This window comes from Sparus aurata, chromosome 14 (genome assembly GCF_900880675.1).
Source record: "Sparus aurata chromosome 14, fSpaAur1.1, whole genome shotgun sequence".
NCBI classification, from domain to species: Eukaryota; Metazoa; Chordata; class Actinopteri; order Spariformes; family Sparidae; genus Sparus; species Sparus aurata.
Genome location: NC_044200.1, coordinates 16,160,623 through 16,187,913, shown reverse-complemented (window position 1 = coordinate 16,187,913; position 27,291 = coordinate 16,160,623). Strand labels below are relative to the sequence as shown.

General features: G+C 42.5%; 2 protein-coding genes and 1 long non-coding RNA gene across 7 annotated transcripts; 2 read left to right on the top strand and 1 right to left on the bottom strand.

Annotated features, from left to right (window-relative positions):
• Positions 1-962: 962 nt before the first annotated feature.
• Positions 963-14,183, top strand: prmt8b (protein arginine methyltransferase 8b). Of its 2 annotated transcripts, none has more exons than XM_030439770.1 (10): positions 963-1,961; positions 2,691-2,915; positions 4,744-4,899; positions 5,560-5,623; positions 7,091-7,233; positions 7,540-7,627; positions 8,950-9,065; positions 10,641-10,791; positions 11,817-11,938; positions 13,360-14,183. In XM_030439770.1, exons 1-10 carry the CDS (start codon positions 1,893-1,895, stop codon positions 13,441-13,443), a joined length of 1,218 nt encoding a protein of 405 aa, XP_030295630.1. In that variant the 5' UTR covers positions 963-1,892; the 3' UTR covers positions 13,444-14,183. The 2 variants fall into 2 exon arrangements, with proteins under 2 accessions (XP_030295630.1, XP_030295631.1); XM_030439771.1 differs by having other exon boundaries at positions 964-1,258.
• A 3-nt stretch (positions 14,184-14,186) lies between these two features.
• On the bottom strand, positions 14,187-27,162 carry cracr2ab (calcium release activated channel regulator 2Ab). Of its 4 annotated transcripts, none has more exons than XM_030439764.1 (18): positions 26,795-27,162; positions 25,677-26,042; positions 22,818-22,929; positions 21,910-22,099; positions 21,629-21,775; positions 20,239-20,329; positions 19,251-19,346; positions 18,878-19,080; positions 18,731-18,802; positions 18,487-18,535; positions 18,308-18,390; positions 17,378-18,029; positions 16,475-16,613; positions 15,966-16,047; positions 15,663-15,777; positions 15,376-15,477; positions 14,869-14,945; positions 14,187-14,696 (listed from the first exon to the last, which is right to left on the bottom strand). In XM_030439764.1, the coding sequence occupies exons 2-18, from the start codon at positions 25,827-25,829 to the stop codon at positions 14,609-14,611; spliced, it is 2,451 nt and encodes an 816-aa protein (XP_030295624.1). In that variant the 5' UTR covers positions 25,830-26,042; positions 26,795-27,162; the 3' UTR covers positions 14,187-14,608. The 4 variants fall into 4 exon arrangements, 3 of the variants coding, with proteins under 3 accessions (XP_030295624.1, XP_030295626.1, XP_030295625.1); XM_030439766.1 differs by having other exon boundaries at positions 17,378-17,936; XM_030439765.1 differs by having other exon boundaries at positions 18,878-19,065.
• LOC115595374 (uncharacterized) lies at positions 14,657-19,580 on the top strand. Its single transcript, XR_003986692.1, has 2 exons — positions 14,657-14,750; positions 16,481-19,580. It is a non-coding gene; the product is annotated as an uncharacterized LOC115595374 (long non-coding RNA).
• Positions 27,163-27,291: the final 129 nt, after the last annotated feature.

Here is a 27,291-nt window from a genome sequence, read left to right as displayed (position 1 = left end):
GGTTTTTATTTATAATTTTAACATTTTGATAAACTCCTTTATTTTGGTCTTGAGCGTGAGAATCAACTCACAGGTGATAGGTTTTATCTTTTTAAAGGGCAACTTCAGTGGTGGAACAAACAAGTGGTTACAACACCGTGAAAATACTCAATCACAAATTGAGGTCATGCTGATTTTATGCATTAATATACCATCACTACTTAAAGTAATTTAAGGGTCAGCAATGACTGCAGCAGGTTCATGTGGTGAGGAGGAGGGAAGGAATTGCTGACTGCAAAACGGACAGGAAATAGCTAAAACAATGCTCACAGCGTATTTAAATATTGCAGCTGGAGTGGGGTTAATTCTACTGAATATACTGCTTGTTACGGTAACGTTTAATTTTAATTGTTCATATACCTATTTTTTATTTGACTATTTACTGAGGATGATGTATTGTTAAAAAAAGCCCTTCTTTGAGTTACTGTAGCCTACCATAACTTACTTTCTGTCACAACAATAAAACTAACTTTTAAACTCTATTAGACTAACAATGTAACTATGACATGAATATTAAAAAATGCGTATTTGCAGCTCATTGGTTCTTTAAGCAGTCCAGATAATTATACAGCACCAGTCCTTTTTTCTGATTGGCTGTGTTGAACTCTACCACTTATATTTAATTCAACGTGCCTTTTATTTGACTATTTACTAAAAATGAGAATGTTGAATTGTTTAGTTTTATCGTCCTTACTCTCTTGTGTAGTTCCTTTGTGATTTGTATTTGTACTAGGGACTCCATATTGTCAAAGTTACTGCAGATTAACTCCCTTAAACTAACAGTGTAAATATGACATGAATAAAATATTGCATATTTGGAACCTCATTGGTTCTTTACGTGGTCCAGATAATTCTAGAACGCTGGTCCTCTCTTCTGATTGGCTGAGGTGAATCCCATGCTACCTAGAAACCGCACACCTGTGATTGCGGTGACCCTTAATTCAAATATGAACTTGTCACCAGAAATGGGCTACTGGGAACTTCAAATATCACAGCATACAGGCTACTTTATTTACTGGAGAAAATGTATTACCGGATGAATGATAATAATAATAATATCGTGGAGTCGGCTGTCAAACATGTTATATAAGCGAGTGGCTGAGGAGCCTGGCTGTCAGAGAGCTGGTTTGCTGCCTGAGAGATATCCTTTTTTTCCCCTGTGGCTGTCTTTACAACATTTTTTTGTTGTTGTCACGATTCGTCTCCTGTCGAGGGGCTGGTGTGTAATGTCGTCGCGCGTCCGCACAGTTTGAAGCCCGCTTTTTAACTTTGTCTCTCTCTCCGGGATTTACGCGGAGGAGTTTCCCTGCGGCGCACACGGATTCGCGGACTGTGCGACTTTCACACAGAGCTGAGAGTAAAGGTGGAAGAGAGGAGGGTTTTTTTTTCCTATCTGGTGTGGAGTTTTGCTTCTCAACTGGGTGCCTTCTTTTTTTTATTTCTTCTTCTTCTTGAAAATGAGCAAGCAGGTGTCTTCACTGATTCCTGGACGGGTCGCCCGGGTGTTGACGGACACTCCTGTCGGTATCAAACCTGCAACCTTTTAAGCCGCAGCGCGAGCCCTCCTCCCCTCTCAAACACCTGTATCACATCCACAGTTATGGATTACTGTACGCTTTTTACCTCGCGCAAATCCATTTAACAACTTTTTTCTTTCTTTTTTTCCCCCGGGGAATGGATTTAAACTGGTGCCTCTCTACACGCCTGTTTCCACGACTTTCCTCTGTACATGTGTTTCCAGCCGTACATTCGGCGGCTTTGTGTTATTTTTGACACGTTTGGTCCTTGAAGGTCTTCACACAAATCCTCGGTCACACTTCAAAGAGTTGTAGCCTTAAATCTCGCCGGCTCTCATGGGACTGAGGCATTCGTCGCGTTGTTTGCTGCTACGGCGGAAGATGGCGGAGGCGGACAGCTCGGAGGTAGGGGGGACCTTGTTGGTGTCCTGCAGCCCCGGTTGCAGCGGGACAGGGACACTCTCGCCGTGCTTATTCTGACCGTGACAACACATTCGACCTGCACGTTTACATGTTGGCTACGTTTTATTTTATTTTATTTTCCATTCTCTTATCGTCATTCCAGCCACGTTTAGGGTCGGTGCTGCACCGTGATGGCGCGCATTGCGATAGGGGGGGAAGTGTTATCTTCCAGTGTCCTGCAGATGTTGGACTCATAGGTAGACAGATGTACATGATGTTGGTAATGCACGCGGATTATTTTTTCGCAATTGAGGTTAAATATTCCGAATCCTAATTGAACGTGGCTGTGTTCCGCTGTCCTTGGTGCTGAAACCGGAACCTGCATCCTTTTTTTGCCGGCTCTTCTCTGAGCCTCCTCTCTGTCTAATGACAAAGACTATATTTTTTAAAATACATTTTATAACTTGGCTGTTTCCCCCCACCTTTGGTTTTGCTCATGCAGCAGGTCCACTGGTGTTGTAATGAGCTCTAAACACTATATAGGCTACATCTGGTGCTTGTGCATAATTTGCAGTGATGTATAGCAACAGTACATTTGAACAAACCTGCTCAAGAAGACACCTGTAATTCTGTCATTGCCGTCCCTCAAACCTCATGTGATTCATTTTTGTCTGTAATCTGCAAATCCTGACACACATCTCTTCCCTCTCCTGTCTCTTTCCTCCACAACAGCGGCAGCAGCCCGTCACGTCCCCCCTCTCTCAGTCAGCCCAGCCCTCCCCACTGCCCAAACCAGTGCCTACTGCCCACCATGTGCCCTGCATCCCCCACACGCCTCATGTAGCGGCCCTGGCCACCTGTCCCGGCCGAGGCAAGATCGCCAAGTTCATCAGCCCGGAGGAAATGACATCACGGGACTACTACTTCGACTCCTATGCTCACTTCGGCATCCACGAGGTAGGCAGGGTGAAAGAAAGACGCCACGCGCTTCCAGATGCACTTGAACTGGCTGAGGAGTTTCTCAACCCTGTTAGTCAGCAGGATATGTTAAAATCTGATTTAACACCAACAGATTGATATTGGCGGATAGGCTTTTCTTTCTGGCATAGATGATATTTTATCCATGATAAAGACTGTTGCATGCAGACACTTCATTAAAAAAATCGGTTGTGCTGTAGCTGTACAGATGCCAAATTTAAGCCCAAAACTATTGTGAAAAGCGACAAAACAAAGGTCCAGGCTACGACGGAGTACAAGGGCCACAGTAAGAGAAACATCTTGTTATATTAGGCTAGGTGTGATGTTAGAGGAGTAAAATCAGAAGAGCAGTTAAGGACATTGTGAACTTCATTATCGGTTTCACAAAAAAAGAAATACTTAACCTTTTGGCACATCGGCAATATAAGTATCAGGAATATGCAAGAAACGTGTCTGCTCTGAAGAAAGAACATGGAGGATATTCATTCTCATTAAAGCTCCTGCCCGTTTCATAGGTTGCTGGTAACATATTTTCCCAAAAAATGTTGTTTTATTTATTTATTTTTTTCAGAGGCAACTGTCAAACTACTTTCAGTCCAAAAAATCTGGATTTTTTTTTCTCCAGAATTTGAATGTTGGAGCGTCAATGTGTTGAATTATGAATGTGTAGAGTTTGACACCAGAGGGCTGTTTCCACACTCATTACTGAAAGTGGAAAATATATTGTGCTCAATAAATATACCATATTTTAAGAGGCGGGGCTTACAGGCATGATTTGTGACATCACAAATCGTTTGGAAGACAATCCTGGTCCAGTGTTGAGCGCACACTATTGTTATGTGGAAACTTAAAGCCTCCAGTTTACATAAACTGAGAATGTACTATTTATAGATTCATATAATCTGGATTTTTGTTTTATGAGGGAGGTGCCATTTAAAAGATTTCAATGTGTTAATTCTGAAAAAAACATTATTATTATTATTATTATTATTATTATTATTTTATTATTATTTATGTATTTATGTATTTATTTATTTATTTGCTTTAATACATGCGTGGAGGGGATCTTTAGGTTATAAAAAAGATACTTTGTGGAGAAAGTAGCTGAATTATCAGCACTGGGTGAGAGTGTCTCCTAGCTGACAAAAGAGCAGACTTTTCCATTACCAACTGGCACAAAAGCGCGGTAATAGTCCATGTGCAGTGCTCTATATATGAACAGAATACATCTCTGCCTTTTACAGTCATCTACAGTGAGCTACTAAACTAAGCTATACCCCAGCTAATGACCTCGATCTTGTGTTGGAAAAGTTTGAGGACATATAGTCCTTTTTTAAATGTCCATATTTAGCATGTGGGTCAGGTTTTTTGTCACCTTGCAGACAAAGAGAGTGTCCTGATTATAGGAGTGAAAAGCAAGTCTTTCTTTCTTGAAAGTGGGATGTGTGAATAGGGCTCGGGGAGATGGATATCAGGTGGTCCCCAAAGGCTTTGTGTTGTACTCCTGTCTATTTCAAGAAGCTTCGCCAATGTCACAATGGCTTCTGGCCTAAATACTGCCCCATCTACCTCATTATACATGAAAACAAATGATGTGTGCACAGGCTGATGGAAGTGTGCAACTGTCTGCATTTAGCATAATGCACACACATTTGTATGTTCATTATGTATCATTATGTGTATTATGTTTCCCTTTGAGCTTTGTTATAATTCATGCTATTCTTCAGGTTGTCTGTACCGGTGCAGTGGAGGATCTATAAGTGGTTTAGATGTTATTCAAGACTGCAAAATTCTCTAAATCAAACAGGAGATGCTGAAAGACGAGGTGCGAACGCTGACCTACCGGAACGCCATGTACCACAACAAGCACGTGTTCAAAGATAAAATCGTCCTGGACGTCGGGAGCGGCACGGGGATCCTCTCGATGTTTGCCGCCAACGCCGGCGCCAAACACGTGTACGGGGTGAGTCAGACAGATACACCCTTCGACCACTCCACAGTTTAAATTCTTCATTATAATCGTCTCTGCCTCTGGTGAAATCTTCATGAGACAGAAAAAAGCAGCGCACCCGCTCAGTGTCCAAATTAATATCATATCTGGCTCCGTCGCACATCATCTCTCATCCACGCACACACGTACCCTGCCTTCTCTGAAAGCGGCATCTTGTGTTCAGTCAAGAAATCGGTAATCTCCCTCTCAGACAGTCTTACACACAGGAAATAAGAGACACTTTGGTCTCATTTGAGCACAGCTGTAAGTCACAGGTTATTCATTACCAGCAGCGTCTCCCGCAGTTATGTGTGATTCATATACTGTATTACACGTATGGATTGGAGGGCGAAAATGATGTATTAGTTTTCCTGCTGCACAAGGTCTGAGAGGAGCGATCAGGGACATTACGTTTAGATGGATCAGCAGGGTTTGATTAAATTTGTCCTTCCAATATCACCCCAAAGGTTAACCTACTGTGTACGGGGAGGGGAAATGGTAGCGAACACCGCTGCACTTCACTAAGGAGGAAATGTTTTTTCCAGCTCATGAATATATATATAAAATATGTTTTTAAGAATTATTAAGATAATGTGTCAAGAAGTCCCATTTCTTTTGTCCTTGTGTCAACAGATTGAATGTTCAAGTATCTCCGAATATTCAGAGAAGATCATCAAGTCGAATCACCTACACAACGGTAAGTCGAAGTGCTTTTTCCTTTCCCATAACTACTATATATCTTATATCCATCTGTCTGAGTGCAGCACTGCACAATGACATCTGGATAAGAAGGAGCGTGAAAAATCAGCATATTCCCATCATTGCCGTCACACCCCGACGATATTAGTCACAGCTCTGATGGTTAACTGGCACCTCGCCTCAGATGTCAAAAAACCATAATCTCTGCCATCAATCAGAATTCCTCTCAGTGGTGCTGATTGTGAAATGCCAGCCTGAACTTTGAAGATGGAGGGCTGGCAACAGATGCTGGGTTCCCTAACCTACACATTTGGTATCAGGCAGGTTTTTGTTGTCGTTTGTTATATTTATGCTTCATGCTTTTGATACTGATGGTGAGGCATATGAGAATTAACACCCACGTGTTAAAGTAACACTTTAACGTGTAGGCTGCTGTTTAAACAGTAATGGTTGCTTCTTGACCTAAACTCAGTTGAAATCATTACAAAGATAATACATGTAATGTTTTAAGTCATCAACTTCATCTTTTTTTAAGCAGGTTCAAAACTTGGTGCCTACGTTACCCACAATGCAGCTCAGCCAGTTAGTGACACCATTGAAGGCACTGTGTCAGATTATATGCAGCTTTCTGTATAGCCACTGAAAGCTTAATGTTACTTTTTCATATGTATTATAGTATTTCCCAAGACCTGTAGACACACTTTAATGTGAAAATTGGTGGAGTTACCCTTTAAACATTTAGTGGACATAGCACTGTCTCCTCTATTGAAGGTTGCTGGAAATATATTTTCCTATCATCCTAGACTTTTTTTTCAAAATATAACTTTTTCTCTTTTAAAATAATGACTTATTTTCGTAGTATTCCACCGTTTCTTGATGTTTTATAACTTTATTCTCATAATGTTCCGACTTGTTCTGCTAAATTCTGACTTTATATCCGTAATATCACAACTAGGTTTTCTAGGTTTTAAAAAAAGAATGAAAGTAAGAACCATCAAAAACATGTTCACATCACTTGAGCGTTTTAGTCTACTATTGTCTATTACAAGCTTATTAAGTTTTCAAAACAAAAGCATCACCTACACTTATTTTTTTACACAATTACAGATCAAAAAAGGCTGTTTATTTTTGAGTATTAGTATCTGATTAGCAGACACGAGAATTTGGAGCTCCCACTTGTTTTACATTCATACTACTTTGCCATATTTCCCTCCTAGTATCTCTGAATCGTGGCTTAAAGAGGCCAGAATAGAAAACAGAGAACAATTACAACCCAAATTGATGCGTAAAACACAGCGGCGTGCCACAAGCGCGGTAATTAAGCTCTACTAATTTACACCAAGGCATTAAAAAAAACAATGTCGCCTGAGAATAGAGCCAATGTCCAATTTGCATTAATGAAGATGATGAAGACGGCGTGTAGTAATTTGTCGCCTGCTGTTTTGTGACTCTCTTCCCGTCGCAGTCATTACCATCTTCAAGGGCAAGGTGGAGGAGGTGGAGCTGCCTGTGGAGAAGGTGGACATTATCATCTCGGAGTGGATGGGCTACTGCCTGTTCTACGAGTCCATGCTCAACACCGTCATCTTCGCCCGGGACAAGTGGCTGGTGAGACGGAGCTGCTGGAGTGTGTTTGTGTCGCTGGCTCTACAAATAAGGCTTTGACACATAAACACAGCAGGCAGTGATGAAGTAGAGGATTTACTGTACGCTTTTTGCTGCATGTGTCTGCTGTTGCTCAGATGTCGAGGTCAGACGTGAATGATTTGGCTTCTTACCTCAGTAGCCGCCTGCAGGCTTCAGACTCGGCACATGAGATCTTATATTACGTGCCAGGTGTGCGAATAATAAAAAGTGATGGATGGCCTGTGTGTGTGCGTGCAATGATTCCTGAGGCTTTTCTCTTCCATTCAGAAACCAGGAGGCCTGATGTTCCCTGACAGAGCAGCGCTCTACGTGGTGGCCATCGAAGACCGGCAGTACAAGGACTTCAAGATTCACTGTGAGTAATTACGACACATTTGTTAAGTTTTGCTCTCACGTTTTTGCCAAGTCATAGCATTCCATCTATCTCTCGCTGTCTCGCCTCTCAGCTGTGCAGTGCATAATTAATGACCACTTTGCAGATAAAGCAAAATGAAATTCAAGTTGGGTATAAAAAAAACTTTCTAATAAGGCATACTTTATAAAAACTTTAGCTAAAAGATTCATCAAGGTTTAATTAAAGTTGCATTAATTCATGTTTTAGCACCTTCGGGACAGGAAGAGGTCTTTGCCACGTTGACCTAAGATCTGATCACAATGCGAGACTACCTCCAGATGTGGTCAGGCAGATGTGATCACATCACGTTCCAGACACAGTTACACCTTGTATGAGCAGTCATTCTTCCTTAATCAAATAACATGTCTGGATATAGATGGCATTTTAATACCAGGTTTAAATTGTGTGTTAGAATCGCTAAATTTCAACACGACAACCAAGAATTTTGTACAACCTGGCAACCCAATATATCAGTACGAAGGGCTCGTTACAGTTATACAACATTAGTAAAGCCATAAGTTCCAATTTAAACCGGTTTGGTGCTTTTATCCGACAGCACATTCTCTCCTCTGTTTCTGTTCAAATAGCTATAACAGTAGGAGTGCTGAGCTTAACATTGTGATCCAGATCAAAGCAGCAATATTAAAGGTGCCTTTCACACTCATACTTAGACACTGAATCTGGGTTAATAACTCCTACCGAGTTTCCTTTTACTGCACAGGTGGGCCTCTCTGTTCTATTACATACATACTTTCACATAAAATCCCAGAGGAACCCAGTCAACCCAAACCCTCGCGCTCTTATTTTTAGTTTCCTGTTGCGTCGGTGGCATATTCCACCTTCTCATCGTTCAGGCATAGTGTTTGGCCCCCTGAAAAATAGATAGGTGGAGTGGAGGGACAGAGGGAATGGGGGAGGAAAGCCTGCACTGTGTGTTTTCAGTCCAAATTGTATTTTGAAAAAAAATAAAAAAGCCTGCCAGACATGGCGGAGGTGGTGGAGGAGGCCCGAGTCTATTTCCAGGAGGGCTTGTCTCTCTCCACGTAGGGGCTGGATAGACAGAAAGAGCGTGAGCACGGGACTCTTTTCCTGGCAGGGTTAAGCGCTTGTTGTACTTTCTCGTCTACCTGGTTTTTTTTTTGGTCATACTGACAGCTTGGCAGGAGCAGAGAGAGAATGAAAATTCAGAAAGTAAAAATCCACAAAACGCATACTGTGACGCACGTGTTTTCATGTGGGTGCTCCACTTCAAATGATTTTATGTGGTGTGTGTGTGCGCGCAGGGTGGGAAAACGTGTACGGCTTCGACATGAGCTGCATTCGCAATGTGGCCATCAAAGAGCCTCTGGTGGACGTGGTAGATCCCAAGCAGGTGGTGACTAACGCCTGCCTCCTAAAGGTTAGTGTGTGTGTGTGTGATGTGGTGCGATGAAGGAGTATGAACACACCTCAAGCATTTGCCCTTCATGCCTTGTTTTGAAAAAAATCAGTGTGTCGCTTTCTGCTGTGTGAATTCCTAAAACAAAGTCAGCTATCAGAATATTTTCTGGATGCCTGTAATAGTTTTCATGCTTGAAGACACAACAGAGGCTCGTCTCTCATCTCACAAATGAACAGAGGATAAGATGTTTCAGGGAGGCAATGGCGTCTCTCTTTGTTCCCCTCACCTCCACCTTTCATTATATTGCTTTTACCCTTTTCTCCATTCCTTCTCTCCTCTCCATACCCTGCTTTTTTTCTATTTTGAGCATCCAGTATCTTCATTCCTCTTGTGACTTTTAGGTCTTGTATCATTTCGCAGTCCCATTTCTCACTCCTTCCCCTCTCGCTGCTTCTTCCTCTTACCCATCATCTTCTGTCACATTGTCTGATTTAGACAATGTCAGGCCTCACTAGTCTAGGAGGTCTTTCCCTCCGTGCGATTATAAAATGTCACACGAGAGAAGGCATTGAGTCAACCGGCTCCCCATCACTCGCCACTAACCCTCCTTTTGTGCTCAAGAAAGTGATTTATGTGTCAGGTTGGAGGGTGGTTAGTAGTTAGTGACATGCTGGTCTGAAGATTAATTCTCACCTTCTGTATCTCTTTCACATGAACGTATTCAGGGCTTATTCACCCTTTTCCCCCGTCTTAATTCAAACTGCCACTCATTCCTCACACGCTAAAATTACAGAATCACTCCCAGGGACTTTTTTTTTTTCTCCCCTCCCACACGTTGCCGTATATGATACCGGCCTTGTATCACTGGAAAGGACAGAGGTGTTAAATCACAATCTGTCATGCTGACGCCACATGGCCGAGCAATCCGTAGCCCTATAGGCTGGGCGAGATGAACAGGTTGCAGTGTAAAATTCCCCCCCCCTCCCACACACACACACACACACACACACACACACACACACACACACACACACACACACACACCACACATGCACGTCCTTTTAAATACACAATCATCAACATGCAAAGCAGACACACACCTGCTCCTCTCCTATTTACGGACACACGGCGATTGCCTGCCAGGTAACAAAATGTGATACATGAATTTGTGGCCATATTCAAAAGGCGGTGCTTGATATAGACACGAGCAAACACACACACACACACACACACACACACACACACACACACACACACACACAGCCTCCCTCCCTTGTTGACTTGAGGGAGGACACCCACACAGCATGTGTACTGTGAGCAGGCTTCGTTTGCCAGCCGTGATTCAACCTGTGGGCTTTCACACACGCACACACGCACAATAATCATGGTGAATAATCAAGACGGATTGACACACACATGTATCGCGTGGGGATGACACCTTGTGTGTGTGTGTGTGTGTGTGTGTGTGTGTGTGTGTGTGTGTGTGTGTGTGTGTGTGTGTGCGTGCTTGTACATGTGGTGTGCTTCATCACATGGGACATTTCAAGAATTGGGCTGATATCTCTTGAAAAATATGAATTTGTTTTTTTCCAGGAAGTGGACATCTACACGGTGAAGCCAGAGGACCTGTCCTTCACCTCCGCCTTCTGTCTGCAGATCCAGCGCAACGACTACGTCCACGCCCTGGTCACCTACTTCAACATCGAGTTCACAAAGTGTCACAAGAAGACTGGCTTCTCCACTGGTGCGTTACGTCCCCCTGGTGGTCTCCAGCCACACAGTTAGTTTTGTTAGCTTACATTTTGAGATTTCTGCCTCCACCCTAAGACAGTGGAAGTGAAAGAAACCTGATATTAAGATTGAAATATCAATATTGCATAAATAATAGGATGATATTGTGTAAAAGCATCCCCTCTTTAATCATTTCTGTGTCGTTTTCGCTTAAAAAACACAACTACGAAAACAAAATGTAACTCTATATTACAAAAATAATGAATAGAAGCGCTGACAGACCTTTTGCCCTTATCAGCCAAGAGCTAAACGAAACAAAAATATGATGTATATGATGAGTAATTTGTATACTTTCACACGTTTTGTTCTCCTACCTTCAAAATAAAATCGCTAAACTTTTAAAAACACCCATGAACGAATATGCGTGAAAAATAACAGCTTATTTAGGTGATTTACACTGGAGGTAAAAGTGAGAATTTGAGCTTTGATCTCCGCCGAGGACATCATTAAAATGTAAGAATTAATAAAAAGGTACGAAAAGTACATGAAGTTTTCACACTCTACTTCCCCGACAGTGAAAAACCCAGCAAGTGTTCCCGATTTCTTTGAGATATAAAGTATAGAGCAGTGAAATCTATTTCGCACTTCAGGATCTCTGCTCTTGGCTACACTCTGCTGGCGTTACACGAGCCGCTGGAACCACCGAGCGCTTCTGACAACGTGGCGTCGAGGATGCCTATAATAGAGAGGATAGCTTAGCTGTTATGTAAGCTTATGTTAATACATTCATGCATCCAGCGCTTACATAATGTTGTGTAGAGGAGGTTCTATGTTTGGCCAAGACTGTTGAGCCTGAGGCTGAGCATCACTGAAGGAGTTCTCTCCTCTCAGCTTCTGTATTTCTCTGGATGAGTGAGTTTCAGCCACTTTGTTGTTCAGTTTATTCGCCCGAGGGAGCTGAGTGCCCATTTTGTAATTTTCATAATTTTACACCTTACTTTCCCTTCTACTCACTCTGTATCATGTTTCTTTCTTCAGCTCCAGATGCTGCCAGCACGCACTGGAAGCAGACAGTGTTTTACTTAGAGGACTACTTAACTGTCAAGAAGGGAGAAGAGATCTTTGGCAGTATTGCTGTGAGGCCCAATGAGAAGAATGTGGTAAGACTCGTAGGAAAGAGGCACTAAAGTTCACTACTTTTAGATTTTAACAGTGCTGGAAAAGTTGGACATTTAGAAAAAAAAATGCTTATGAACTTTTCTGGCGTACCGCTTTCATATCTGTCCATCAATTAAAAGGCTACAGCTGGCAGCTCAGCTTAGCACACAGACAGGAAACGGGGTAATTAGGCTGGCACTGTCTAAAGATAGAAAAATTGTAGAAAAACAAACTCTAACGCTCACCAATAAACATGTTAAAGCTTGTTTATGTGTCTGACTGTTTATCGGCTGCAATCAGTTGCCATGCAACCAGCAAAGACTCGATGTAAGAGCGTATTCACATTAACGTGGACGAACAGCTTTTGTGCACGGTGAGCTGAAAACGTATCAGCCTGCTCGTGTTTCTGCATTTTTCAGAGTTGCAACCTCAAACTGGTGAAAATATCTGCACACAGCCACAGGTTTGTAATGTGGACACCGTTTGAGTGTCTGAAATGTAGCAAAATGCTGCTAGCATTGTTAGCATTGTAGCTAACACCAATGCAGAACATGCAGTGGAAGACCATTATGCCACTGTAATGTATAAGCAGACACAAGTTGGGCCAGCAGTTTCCCCTGTTTCTAGGCTTTGGACTAACTTTAGCCAAGTGGCTGCTAGCGGTAGCTTCATATTTAAAAGAAAAGCATTCTTACAAATAGCGAAAATATACTTAAAAGTACTAATTTTGCTGAAAATGTCCCTTTTTACAGTATTATAGCTACCATGATTATAAACTTTAGAACAGTATACATTATTATAGCTTCATTGATCTATACATATACTTCTTGCAATGTCAGCTCTGTAGCTAAGCTAATCAGAGTAGTACTACTGGGAAGAATTGTTGTAAATGGGCAGAAATACGGCAGAACTGTGACCCTGGGAGGAAACTGGGAGAGAAAATGAGTGTTGGCAAGTATCCCTACTGACATAAAAGAAAGTATTATGCAAAATACTGTAGGTAAATATACTGAAAGTATTAAAAGTAACCTGAGAGTATTATTTCTACAATTAGACAGTATAAACACACATTATTATTATTATTATTATTATTACTGCATTAATCTATAGATTTACAGCCTAACCACAGGTTTATGGGGAGCTAATTGTTCTTTTTTTTTTTTACGTCTTTAATATATATAACATTGTGTTTTATTATTTGTCTTTAAGTACCATCTTCATTAGTACAATGTACAAGTACAATATGTGGGGTAGAAGTATATAATAAAATCAATTTTGTTTTTAAGTGTCAAATGGAAGTAAATGTACATACTTAAATACCACCAATACATTTTAACACCTTTTTTATAGCACAGTTTTTGTTTGTGTGGATATTTCCTGCCATTAATTTATTCATTTAAAAATCATTTCATATCTTTTGTAGCGTGACCTGGAGTTCACCATGGAGCTAGACTTCAAAGGCCAGCTATGTGAGGCGGCCATTTCCCATGACTATAAAATGCGTTAGGAGCACCAACAACCAACCGACTACCCTCAGCCCTTTCGGGACCCACTTGGAGAGGAGGGGCGGGCTCTCCAACAGGCATTCCAGTTGGCAGGCGAGGGGCGACCAGACGCGTCCGATCGGATGCCGTCATTGCCAGCACCTAAAGTGATGTCACCAGAATAGGCAAGTATCTATCAGCAATAGTGCCACCACCTGCACCAACTTGATCCACTCGGGCACATCGTTGAATGTAACATCCTAAACGAACTTGATTTTTTTTTTTTCCTCTCTCACCGTTCTCTGGAAGTATTGTTGTGTTGAGTATAAAATGAAAAGCATTTACGAGTCTTTATATTGTTGGTGCAGCTAATTGAAAAGTATTGATCTGGCTGATGTCGGGATGGTTACAGCACAGTCATTATCTGTTTTGCCTTTTACTCATTTGTCCAGATTTATTATGCACTGTGTATAGAGGGTACAGTAATCAATCGTGTTTTATTTCCTTATTTATTTTTTGCATGTGGGAGTTTGTTGCTTCATTGATTTCAGAGCGATGTGAGCTGTAATTTAATTTATTTCTTTTAATTGAAGATAATTCAGAGCAACTGTTCTTTGGTGCCAGAGTAAAAACAGAGCAATGCCTCAGAGAAGTCACAAACACAGATGCAATATGACGTGTACCAATTTGTTCTGGAGATCAGACAGACGAAGAATAAGTAAAAAGATGAACACGACGATGAATAAAAATGTCAAAGAATCAAGTCTGATTTTTCTCTCATGTGACTTTCATTCATACAGCTATTTAAATATTTCAGTTACAGCCTTAACATAAAATATCACTACATTAACATAAACACAGAGAAATTAAGACATGAAAGCTAACATTCAGTCATGAAAAAGCTACAGGATATGTCTGATTTTTATCTTGAGTGAAAGTAATTAGACTACAGTTTCTACTTTAAAGCTACTGTGATCAGGTAACATTATTTACAGGAAATGATGCAGCTTATTTTTTTCCTCCGGGTCTCATCATGTAAGCTTAACAGTAGGTTTCACGTCCATGTCGCCTTTTTGCGCGTTTCTGGGCCAAAACAAAGACACGCGGGTTCCATGATCATGATTTCAGTGTCGTCTTAAAAACACAAATCCAGCGTCCAGGAAGAACTCAGTAAATTGAGTTTACACTTCACTTGCAGCAGGCTTTCCTCCTCACGGGCTGAGCGCTGAGGACGACTGTCGTGTCTCTCACTGTGTCTTCCTGCTCCATCAGCACCCTGAGTGAAGACAGAGAACAGAGCACGGGCCAATCAGATTAATTTAAACTTCAAGTAAGTACAAAGAAGGCCATCTGTTCTGCATCTGATGACAAGTGTGCAGTGTTTTTTTTCCTTTATTATTACCTTTAATTATTTCACACACTTATTTTAGTCAAAGCCTTGTTCTTACCTGGCCAGGTGTGTCAGGGACTCGGTCACATTTTTGGCAGTGTAGGCACTGACCTCAGAGAACATCACCTTGCTTTCCTACACAGGATATTGAAAGGATGTCAACAAGAAGAGCAGCAACTTCCAGTTACTTTCAAGGTCGATAATCTTCAATATTAATTAGTTGTGTGGTCAATAAAATGTCAGAATGTTGAAAAAGATGGATCAGTGATTCCCAATGAGCAAGATGAGGTGCTATAATGACTTGCTTTGTGGTCAGCCTGGACGTATTCAGTTTATTGCCACAGAGGTGTAAACAAACCAGAAGATACTCACATTAAAGAAGCTGACATGAGGAAAAATTGGCTTTTTCTTCTTTAAAAATGACTTAAATTAGAGAATTGATCATCAAAATATTTGGTGATTAAGTGAATAGTTTAATTTCTTGTCATCGGTTTTTGATAAAATGGTTCTGAAGCTGCGTCACTGCACATAAAATGAAATGAAGACGCTTTGGATGAAAACTCACATAAGCCAGCTGCTCAGCCTCTTTGAAAGACACCTGTCTTTCTTCATCCATGTCCATTTTGTTGCCCAAAAGGAGGATGGGGATCCCCTCTCCTGCTGCTTCCTGAAAAACGGTAGTCACATCTCTTAGCTCAGCCTTTTTTTTCCACAGAAGATATCGATCAGAACAGACTGTGCTTTTCTTCCAATAACAAGTAAAAACGTCTGGCAAATAAAAGGCTGTATCGTCACTAGTATACACGTGAAAAATAAGGAGTCGCAGAGGGCTTCCTGGGTCAAAGGTCAGACCTGGACGTTGGTGAGCCAGGGTTTCACAGCTCTGAAGCTCTCCTCCACGGTGACGTCGTACATTAGCACCACGCCGTCTGCCTTACGGAAGAACTGCTTGGTTATGCTGCGGAACCTGCGGCAACGACAGAGTTTGACCGTCACCACCGGGGTCGCAGAGGTTTGAGATATTTCTGTTGTTACACAATTATTTTTTATTACTATCAGATATAAGCATTGTTGTGTTGGCAAACTTGCAAATCCAAGCTCCGTCTTAGGTTAAATATCCTTTTTTTTTTGTCTATAAAATAAATAGAAACTCACCTCTCTTGACCTGCTGTGTCCCAGAGCTGCATTGCAACCTGCATATTGTCCAGGGTTAGTGTCTTCACACTGTAATCAATACCTGATCAAGATCAACACAGTATAAACAGGGCGTATTATAGCAGAAGAATGTGGCTGCACTTCTCGTATTAAGCTTAAATCCACAGTTTTTTCACAGAGCGACAAAGACAGAAATGACAACTAGGGGGCACCATTTTAGAGTAAAAGGCAGGGGAACAAAGTGGAGACAGCAAGGCTTTGGTGAATGGTTGGGGGGAAAGATGAAAGCGAGGAGAAAAATTCATCAGAAGTGACATAATCTGCAGTACAATGTGTGCCAGGGCTCTCAGACAGGCAGTGTGACTTCACAAGCCCTTTCATGTGATGCTAAGTCGCCACCACGATCTTCCGCGTTAGCATCCACAAACACACATATGCACACACGCGCCGCTCGGATTCGGCTTTTGTACACACAACACAACATCATGACAGTGTTTTTTCTTTCTCACCCACAGTAGCGATTGTGGAAGGGTGGAAGCGGCCCTCACAGAAGGAGCGGAGCAGCGACGTCTTGCCTACGCTCGAGTTGCCGACCAGGACGACTTTGAACAGACGGTCCGGGGCAAACAGCGAGCCTTCGTTTGGCTTCTGGAGAAGATAAAACAGGAAATGGTTCATTTATCTGGCAAATTTTATAACATGTTTTCATTAAAGGGTAACTCCACCAGTTTTACAGATTCAAGTGTGTTTACCGGTCTTGGGAAGCTCTACTGCATGTGTGGAAAGTAGTAGTAGTTGAAGCCTTTAGTGGCTCCAGAGGAAGCTGCATGTAATCTGATAAACTGCCTCCAGTGATGTCACTCTGTTGCACTGTGGGTAATGTAGGCGACAGGTTTTGAAAAGGAAGACGAATGCCTGGAATAAAAAGCGGATACCTCTGGTTGCGATCATTTGTGTTCTGGCTGCAATGCTAGACCTGGACTGCACCTGCATTACCCACAATGCAACTGAATGACATCACTTGCAGCTTCCTCTGGAGCAACAAAAGCCACATGCAGTAGTGCTCCCCAAGACCTGTAAACACACTTTAAAAGGTGCATTATGTAGTTTTAGAGAAGAAAATGTGATCAGAAGAGAAAGATCGTCACTGACTTATTGTTATGCCTAAACAAACTGAATAAACAAACTGACACAATTACATTCTGTTTTACTTTGTTTATATGTGGCGGACCCTGCTACCTGTCTATCTTAAAATAGTGTTCCTCGACTTTATTTTCCTCTGAGAACGGCTTGTTTATTCAGAAAACATACATATTTCTGAGATTGAATTTCTTCTCCAAAACTACAGAGTGCTCCTTTATTGTGTGAGACTGGCGGGTGCCCTTTAAGATGGAAACTGATAGTGAGCATACGTGCTGGGTCTCCTTCCCGACAGGCTGCCTTCTCGGAGACATCCTGAAGCGGGATTTCCTCGCCACAGAAGCTTCTCCCAACACAGGGACGACAGCCCGACTAGAAGGCGGCGTAGCAGCCATGACAACACTTGTTTCACTGTCACTCTGAGCTTCCTCTTCCTCCTCTTCCTCCGCCTCGTCGTCCTCCTCGCTGAGCTGATGCAGCAGAAGTTGCGGCCCTCCTTGGAGCAGGTGGGGCAGGTGGTCCTCCTCGATGGAGATGACTCGACGGAGGGGCCACCCGTCTGGAGGGCCGTCCAGGACCTCGTCTTCTACCCCTGCCTTCTTCTCCATTTCGGCTTTCTTTGCCCTAACTCTGTCTTTCCCTGTCACCCTCTTCGCGGCGGACGTCTTGCTGGGCGATCTTTTAGCCTTTGCTCTCACATCGTACACTCTGGGCGGAGCAGGACTTGTGTAACCGTTTGCCAAGTTTTTCTTTGCCGCAGGGCGCTGCTGACATGCAGGGGCGCTTACGGTGGTGGCTGAGGAGGACGGGGCGGTTGGGGTGTCATCCTCACTGCAGGAGGAGGAAGCAACAAACACGATTTGAAGGTGCTCTATAGGCAAAGCCTCCAAAGACTGGTAGGACCCGTCCACCAACAGTGGGGCTCTTTGAAAAACAGAGCAGAAACAGAGGATATACTGGATCAATCCACTTGACTGAGATGAAAATCTGGAGGCCAAAAGCACTCAAATGTTTCTGATTTGGGTCTAAAAAACTAGAAGTGTTAATTCAGTTGATTTTTGTAAGGGAATAGAATCAGATATCCTCTGTTTTTTTTCCTCCTCTGAAACATGATTTTCACATCACAGCGAGGCCGAAATTCCTTCTCACGCTCTGACGGAGATGATTTGTGTTAAAGAGAGCTGAGAAGATAAATGAATCACCTTTTCGCCGGCTGGCTGGTGTCATCGAATAAGTTGGCGAGGCCTGCTCTCTGCTTCTGCTTCTTCCTGAGCGACGTCCGCGGCTTATTTAAACAAAAGGGAATGTATGTTTGCGTTAAAGAGGTATTTTATCAATGACAGATGCAGCTGCAGTGCAGTTAGATCAGACGTATACTCACTACACCGGCGCATATGTCGCGCTCGTCCTTTAAATGTTTGTTCATCTCTCTGGAAGGATCGAAAAGGGGAATTAATGAAAAAAGATGCTGGAAAAGGGTGCACTGAAGCATGAGAAGCGCAGACTCTTTCAATTATTCTGCAACCAGGTTTGGGAGGTTTGCCAATTAGGACCGAACCAGAAGCCAAAAAGATTAATTCCTACCCAGGTTTGATCTGTTTTCTCTGGGGATGTTATAACGTTACCTGAGGAGATCGAGCTGCTTCATGAGACTCTGCTTCTCCCTCTGCAGTCCCTCAGTCACTCTGTACATTTCCCTGAAAACCAAGAAAAACAAAGTGAGCGCGTGTGTTTGCGGTCGTAGAGATCTCTTCACTTCAGCGGGCGCCTACATCTCTTTCTCCTGTTGCAGCCGGGCTGCCTGGTCCTGCAGCATGGCCAGCTGGTCCTGGGCCAGCGACAGCTCCTGGCTGGTGTTCTCCAGCGCCCGGGACAGCTCGTCGTTGGTCATCTTCAGCTTGACGTTCTCCACGTAGCTCTCCTGCTTCTCGCTGTTCAGCTCGCGGCACTGGAGCTCTAACTGGAGAGAAATGCACTGATGCTGGGTGAGTGTACTTGTAGAGGAAACGAGGCCGAATGACTGCTCTTTAAAACACTTAACCGCGTTAATATCATATGATAAAGAGTTAATATCATCTGGACAGTTTAGCACAAACTGCATATCATCCATTAGTTCATGTCTCTGTGTGACATCATTATACTCACTCCTTTCTGCTTCTGGAAAAGATGTTCCAGCTCTTTCTCCTTCGATGACAGCTGGTGCTGCAAGTCGTGGCTGCGCAGCTGAAGACGCTCAGAGTCCTGAGGGAAAGGTTAAAGGTCAAAGTGTTGACCAGCAGGAACAAAGATCCCCTCAGGACATGTTCTAAGAAAAATACTCGGCTTTGAATAGTAGCTTGTTTGATATGATTTTAAAACTTCAACTACCTACTTCTGTCTACTCCTCTCCCTCATTGAAAAATAAGGGTTAGACAGTATGTAAACTTTTACTGGTACTTTTGATACTTAAGTAAATTTGATATCACACAATTTAAAGGAGACCTATTATGCTTTTTAGTTTTTTCTTTTCCTTCAGTGTTTTTTTTTGTAGGTTCTTGTGCATGTAACAGATCTTGAAAGATAAAAAAAAAAAAAAAGTCTGGACCAACAGAAGCTCCTCTCTCCCACACAAAACACTGCTCCTGAAATGCCTCGTCAGTAGTCCCGCCTTTTAATTCCGTGACCCCAAGCTGCATCACCATGTCCCACATTTGCATAATTTATTGCCTCGCGGCTAGTTTGGCACGTGAGAATCAATTTAGCACGGCTGCTCTGTTGCTGTTAGCAGTTCTGTGCTGGCTCAGGCGTGTGTGGGCTGACCAATCAGAGGAGACTGGGAGCTGCAGCTCTGGACAGCATGAGAAAACTGATGTGTACTAACTAACATTCTAGCAGTAACCCAAAATAGAATTATGACCCTAAAAATGAGCATAAAATGTCTCCTTAACGACTTTCGCTTTTACCATAGTCACATTTCAACACAATATATTTACTTTTTTCACTGTGCAGAGTGAAATCCAAACATCCAACAAGCAAGTTTTTGAGTAAACACCGACAACATTTTGTAAAGAACAGGAAGTGACTCCTCTGACGTTATTCCGTCGCTCAAAGAGGCGCCACTCTGTCCGGCTCTGTTGGCATCGAGCTCCCGTACCTTCAGCAGCAGCCTGTCCTTCTCGTTGTTGATCTGCGCCTCCATCTCTTCGTACAAGTGGCGGATCTCGCTGTCGTGCGTCGCAGCTTTCCTGCAAAAAAGGGTCGTTACCAGATATCAGACATACCGCGGTTATCAGGGCTCGTGGTGAATCGATGATCCGGGGAACAGAACAGCATTGTTGTCTACGTTGATTTAAAGATTATATTACTCCCTCTGCATCTGCAATAACCCATGTAAATACTTAAAAACACACACACACACGCACACACACACACACGGCAGCTGACTACACTTTCAAAAGAATACTGAGTGGTATTTACATTCCCTCTGACACTTGCTAAGACCCCAACAGCCAATTAGTAAAGTCTAGAGGAATAACAAGCTGTTGCACAGTACCATGCAGTGCCGTGAGAAAACCACCGTGCACACCAAATCACACTGGTTCAAGCTGCAATTTGGCATCATCTCCAAACATGCTTCTCTGCGTGTCATGGGAGTAAATCTACGCCGACCAACACGCATTACACTATATATTTCTCACTGCTTTTCACGCCCCCGTCATGCAGAATATTAATGGATTTCCACAACAGCAGACCTCAGATTAGTGGTCATTTGACACGGATAAAGGGGGTCGTTCTATAGAGACTTACAGGTAAATCCTTGCACACACTCTCGGCGTGGCGCAGTAGTGCAAACACACACGCACGTAAACCCAGCGTTATGTCACCGATTCTTTAGGCAGCCGATTAGACAGCAGAAGCATTTGCCGTATGTGGCACAGAAAGTACGGTTCTTGAACACTTTAAGTGTGGGAAACCAATTGAGAATTGTGGCCTTTTTTAACCCAGGATCCACTCTCGCCGCTGCAGCGCCACGTTTTCTTAATCCCTGCGATTTCGGTTTGATTCTACAGCCTGCGTTCCGTATATTAAAGTTTTCCTCCTCTCTTCATTCCCCCGCTTCCCGCTTCTTCCTGTCCTTTTGTTTTTAATCTCGCTTCATCGCCCGCCAAGGCAAAGAAGAGCTCCATTGATTAAAAAGCCACAAAAATACGTTTTAAAGCGGTGAATCCGAGGTGTTTCTTGCTTGTGATAATAAAAAAAAAAACATTAACTGTTAACCGGTTTTCACAGATGAAAATAACATTGAAGAACTTAGAAAGATTATTCTGGCAAAAGCTTCTGTTTCACCGGTTCCCCAGTCACAAACACAGGAGAGAAATCAAACTTGGATCACGAGAGAAAAAAATACTCACTTGCCCCTCAGGGACTTAAACTGTAAAACTGAATAGAAACAAGTCACATTCATCTCACTACAATAAGGCTTTCTAGGTATATGTTGTGCTCTGGAGGATATACAGCCTTAGCAGTGAGAGTATGTGCGCTACCTCTGGAGGGCGCTCTCCATCTCCTTCTTCTCCTGGTGGGCCTCCTTGATCTGGTAGGTGACCCTGGCCAGGAACTCCTCAAAATTGGACAGGAGGTGAGGCTCGTCTCGCCTGAGCTGGGCCCAGAGACTGCGCACCTCGTCTGCCCTGGAGAGAGGGGGGGGGGGGGGGGGGGGGGGGGGTAAACCACATGTCAGGTACGGATTATGGCCGTCAAACAACAGATTCTCAAGTGCAGAAAACACCAGAAAATCACAGGGATTTGCAGGGATCACACTCACTCCTCGAACACGTTGCTGGCCCCCAGGCTGTCCAGCAGCATGCAGAAGTGCCTCTCCTCCTCCTCATCAACTCCTGACAGCTTGGCCTCCCATTGGCTCTGATAAAGAGCCTCCTTGGCCCTAAACACAGGACCGGGAGCCTGGTTCTGGTCGTCAGCCACAGAGATCCTCCGTCCATGCAGGAACTGACCTGAGATGAGGCCACATGGCATTTTCAGATCTTCAGCTTGGTGTTCAAGTTCCGTAAACATGTCTTGCTGTCATCTTTCCTGATTAGCACTTATACAGAGTGACTTGTAAAGGGAAACTGAATGAAGCAGGAGAGTGATAGGAACACTAGGAACAGACCAGACTCCTTTGACAAAAACACTCATTTTACTTTGCAGAGTTCAGGAGTTGCTGTTGTACTACTGCCTTGATTGGTCAGTTTGTCTGTATTATTATGTGACATGTGTCTTAAAGGGTTGGTGTGGATCTGATCTAACTCGCCAAAATAAAATACCATAATGTTGAACACCAATCAGAGCCTGTCAGTGACAAAATCAAGCATGTTAAGTGGGATATACTTTGGCGGGCACAGTTGCCTCTAAGTTTTAAGGTGCGGCCATTGCAGCCCATTTTACTGCTGTTAGCTGAAGTCATAAAAAAAAAATGGTGTACCTATTATTTATTATGACCCCAAAATATGTGAAAAGAGGGCATAACCCTTTAAGTCTAAAACACATACAAATGGCATCCATGAAAGTGATTATCCGAGTTGAATTCAACCGTTACTTGTTGTTTTGGTTCTGCTTTAAACAAATTTAACGGTCATTTACCCCACGTTCGATTGACAGGAAGCTGTTTAAACCTAAATCAAACGCAGCTTCATGAACCAAACTAACAGCCTCTGACAGCAGGACACCTACTGAATCCAGAGGAGAATGCCTCCAGTGTGAGGTAACCGCTGCCGGCTGTATCCAGAGAGTCAAACACGTCCTCCAGCTCCTCCGCAGACAGAGGCAGCTCTCTGTGGAGCCTCTGCCGTGAAGACATAAACACACAGGACGTCTCAGTGCAGCTGTTCTGAGCTGAACCCAACAGAATTACCATCAATAAGAAACACAGCACAGTTTACTATGGATGTGGTCAGGAGTTTAGAGATTAAAAGCAATTTAATGAAACTACAACAAACCACACGGATTTCACATCTATTCAACAACACAGTACAAATGCTAGATCATGTGTATATTTTCAGAAAATATATAGTGTTCAAACAGCAATAGCTGGTTTGTCAATATATGAAGAATATATACTTGTATTATTATTTGAGAGAATATATTGTTTTATAAAATACATTTTGCATGTATTATTAAACATACTAATATTACATATGTAATTTTTACAAAAACACTGCAATATTTGGTATGTTCATTTGTCAACATATACAGAATATATTATTTCACATAATATTTAAGGAAGGATATACTGGATGATATGTCTTTTTTTGGAAAATATATGGTAATTTTTCATTATATATATATATTTAAATGGAAATAATTGGTACATTCATTTGTCAACATACAGAGAATATAGTATTTTATATAATATTTATTTTGAAAAATATTTCTAAATGTTGCTAAATAATATGTATATATTTTAGAAAATACATGCTATTTGTTTTACAATTATACACATAATGGCACTAGCTGGTACATTAATTTGTCAGTATATAGAGAATATATTATTTGACATGTAGAACAGTACATTATTAAATATATATTTCAATACATAAGAAGACACTATTTCAAACAAAAGCTTCTTCATAACACTGTAATATTTAATTACAAGCTGAAAATACTGTCATACAGCAATACTGTTTGACATCAATAATAAACTAGAATTTTAATATATACGCTCTAAATGAATGGAGGATGTCTTTCTGTTAAATCTCTTAGATCTGGCTCTGTGTTGTCAGAACTGAGGCGCAGAGCCAACACTGGAACAATGAGGCTGCTTTATGTGTCACTGTACAAAGCTTTTCTTGGAAACCCTCGACACAAACAACAGCAACAAAAGGCCCCGCGCTCACAGGGGCCCCGTCCTAATTAACTGACAACACAGCTCGGACAGTGCTCGCGCTTTGAAGAGGCTCGTGTGTTTTTGTTCCTGCCCTCGTCCTTCGTTAAAGCAAGTGAAACGATGAGAGTGCGTGTGTGTGTGTGTGTGTGTGTGAGCTGAACCCGCATTACACTCTAACATTTCCATCAATGGTGCCACTCTGCCACTTCACTGGCTGTTTGAGCGTGTTGAGTGGGTGAAGTGCTTCTTTAACGGTGATATAACACAGGAGAAAATATATAAATATATATCAGAAGCAAGTAGTTTCCTGCTCGCCGCCGTTACAGCGCGGCGCGATGCTGAATTATACCGCAGGTAAAAGCGTATCCTCTTCACCCGTTCTTCTTCCTAGTGGAGGCTTAATGCATTCACAGAGCGTGCATGTATTTAAAAAGGACAGACTGGAAACACTGAACAATGAGACCGTGTGGGAAAAACAGACCTCTCTTAAAGAATAATTTAAATCATTAAAGGAAAAGTTCACCTACATATCAAAAAAATGTCACGATCTACTCACAGCTGAAGTAGATGGGGACTTGTTCTAAAATGGTTAAAGGGGCAATTCATATTCCAAACAAAAGGGGGCAGTATATCACCATAGTAACCATTAAATGCAGCTAACTGTAGCTGCTGTTAGCAAGTAAGCTCACTTAGCAATGCAGCTAGCACCCTGGACGGTGAGCTTGGACCACCAGAAGGAGGGAGGGGGGCTAGCTGGTTAGCATGCTAACTAGCCATCCCTGCAACACAATCCTCTTAAAGACTTTTAGTTTAGCAGCTACAGTGAAGATTGCAATAGGCTGTAAATGACATATTGTCAAGTTAATTTGTGTATCAATATTGTCAATCAGTATTTAGTTTCAAACTTCATCTGGCTTTTTAATCGGTATGGACGTGAGTACATAATGACTACTGATGACAAAATTTCAGCATAGGACTGCCCAATTGATTGAAATGTTGGTAGAACGTCCAAATAAAAGAAGCTGCAATTTTTTGCTAAAGCTCAAACGTGTGACATCAGTACAGTGAAGTACTGTTTGTCTGCGAAGACGCCCTGGCCTACAGATGTTGTTCTCCAGATGTTTGTTGTTGTGCATATACCAACACAAGCCACATCATCACGATTTTACAATAGTTTCTATCTGCAAAAAGGAAAATTGTGATGTAAAAAGGATCATTTCCAATAATTGGGAACAATTCTTAATATCAGTGTCAAATAATTGCAATGTTTTTTTTTTGTGTTTTTTTTTTACTTTACTTTTCCTTGCAGCCCCACTTTAACAACAATTTTGGTAACAAATTAGCGGGTTCCACACTCTAATAGGGGAATATTTCTACTTTGTCTTATATGCTAGTTAATTTGAATATCTTTGCATATAGAACTGTTGTTCCGACATAAGTTTTTTAAACTTAAACACTTTTAAAACAGTACTTTGAGCTCCAAGAACACTTGATCGTTTTTTTTTTTCCCACAAATCTTTGAATAATTTACAGATTATTCTTTAAGAAAATAATCCCAAGTTGCAGCTTTAAAATCACGCCATCAATATCTCTCCAGTTCACAGCTCAGATAGTTCACAGACTGTACTTTTAGAAGTAACCACTCCGCCCCACTTAAATCTAACACACACATTTTAACAACACACACACAGTTTTCTTCTTCTAACCCTCATATCTGTGCGGGTGATGAAGCCTTTGCCCTCCACATCGCAGGTCCTGAAGAACTCCTTGGTCTTGTCCAACAGGGTGATCCGTCCCCAGTCCGAGCCCCTCTGCCCCGCACTCAGTCGGAGGCCGTTCACCCTGCCCTGCTCCTCCATGTCTGGGACTCTGCTCGGGCAGCACGGTCTCTCGCATGTACTTCAACGGCAGTCAGGGGTGGGATCAGACATCAGGCCTCCTCACTGGCCTCGCATCCAGCGCTCTGGGGCACTCGCAGTCGCCATGACGACACAGACAGGAAGCAGCATCAGATGATGAGATGGCTGATAACTTTGTGTCTTAGGACTCCACTCGAAACTAAGTGCAAGCTCCTGCGAAAAAGCGTCGATAGGGTGTGATTCTTTTTCTTTTTTTTATATATATATATATAAAGAAAACTAGACGGGAAATGTTTCACCAGCGCCTATTGCAACAGTGCCACACTTGTTACGACTTTACAGTACTTCCCTTTCCTATTAAGCCAACTCACAAAAGGTATGTAAACACACTGTAAAGGATTATCTTAATACCCAGCCCTACAGAACACATGACAGCGTAATGCCTGCAAGACTGCAGGGGCCGTAACCTGTCCCCCCCTCTGGGCTCAAGCAGCCGTTTTTTTTTTTTTTTGTGCTTTCAAGACAACTTCATGACCCACATAAAGATTTGAAGGACTGTTTTGTTTGCGCAATTAAGAGCTGAGCTGAAGTTTGTCTTGTCTGAAAGTAGCAGGAAGAAAAGACACATGAGAGGAAGAGGTTTGATTATGAAGACAAGATAGAGCGGCCTCTCCGGGGGATGGAGGAGATGTTTTATTTTCTAAGAAAGACTTTAAATAAACACAAAATTGGACATTAAAATACACAACACTCCTTTTAGTATCCCTAAACACTCTCCCTTTATCCACAGGCCTCGCACCAGCAGTTTAACACAACTGTCAAAAGCTGTTACACTCTTCTAAACACCAAAGATTAAGAAAAAGCTTTGGGCCTTACTTTAAAAGCAAAACACAGCTTTGGCGGACTTTGCGTTGAACTACAAATCACTCCTTTACATAAACGAGAAGCAGAAGGAACCCTCTTACCTTTCTCACGAGTGGCAGGCTCGACACATTGAATGGAGCCTTTTTTTTTCCGCTCCAAGTATCAACAGAGCGGTGACCGCGCTCTCTGTTTAGGAAGTCTCGCCCTCGCTCGGATGAAATGCTGGAGAAGTCATTCTGCAACCATGTGATGTCATGAGGAAGCGGCCTGAGGCTTTGCAGGCACGCTGCTCACACAGAGAGAGAGCGAGAGAGAGAGGGGGCGGCAGGTTGAACTCTCTTTATAGGGGCTACATGTACGCGACATGTTTACATTGCCTGTTACCATGACGACAGCGGCCCCAAGACCAGCACTTAACATCCTGAACGTAAATCTGTTGTTTTTAAAATGGCTGCCCTGCATTGCAAAAGTCTAAACACATTTCTTGGTTCTTTTAAGGTTTAACGAAACCATGATTGCCTCACCGTTGCCAAATTAGCGATTGCTGAATGACTCTTTTGTGACGTGGCAATCAGGCTGCAACTGTAAATAACTGGGG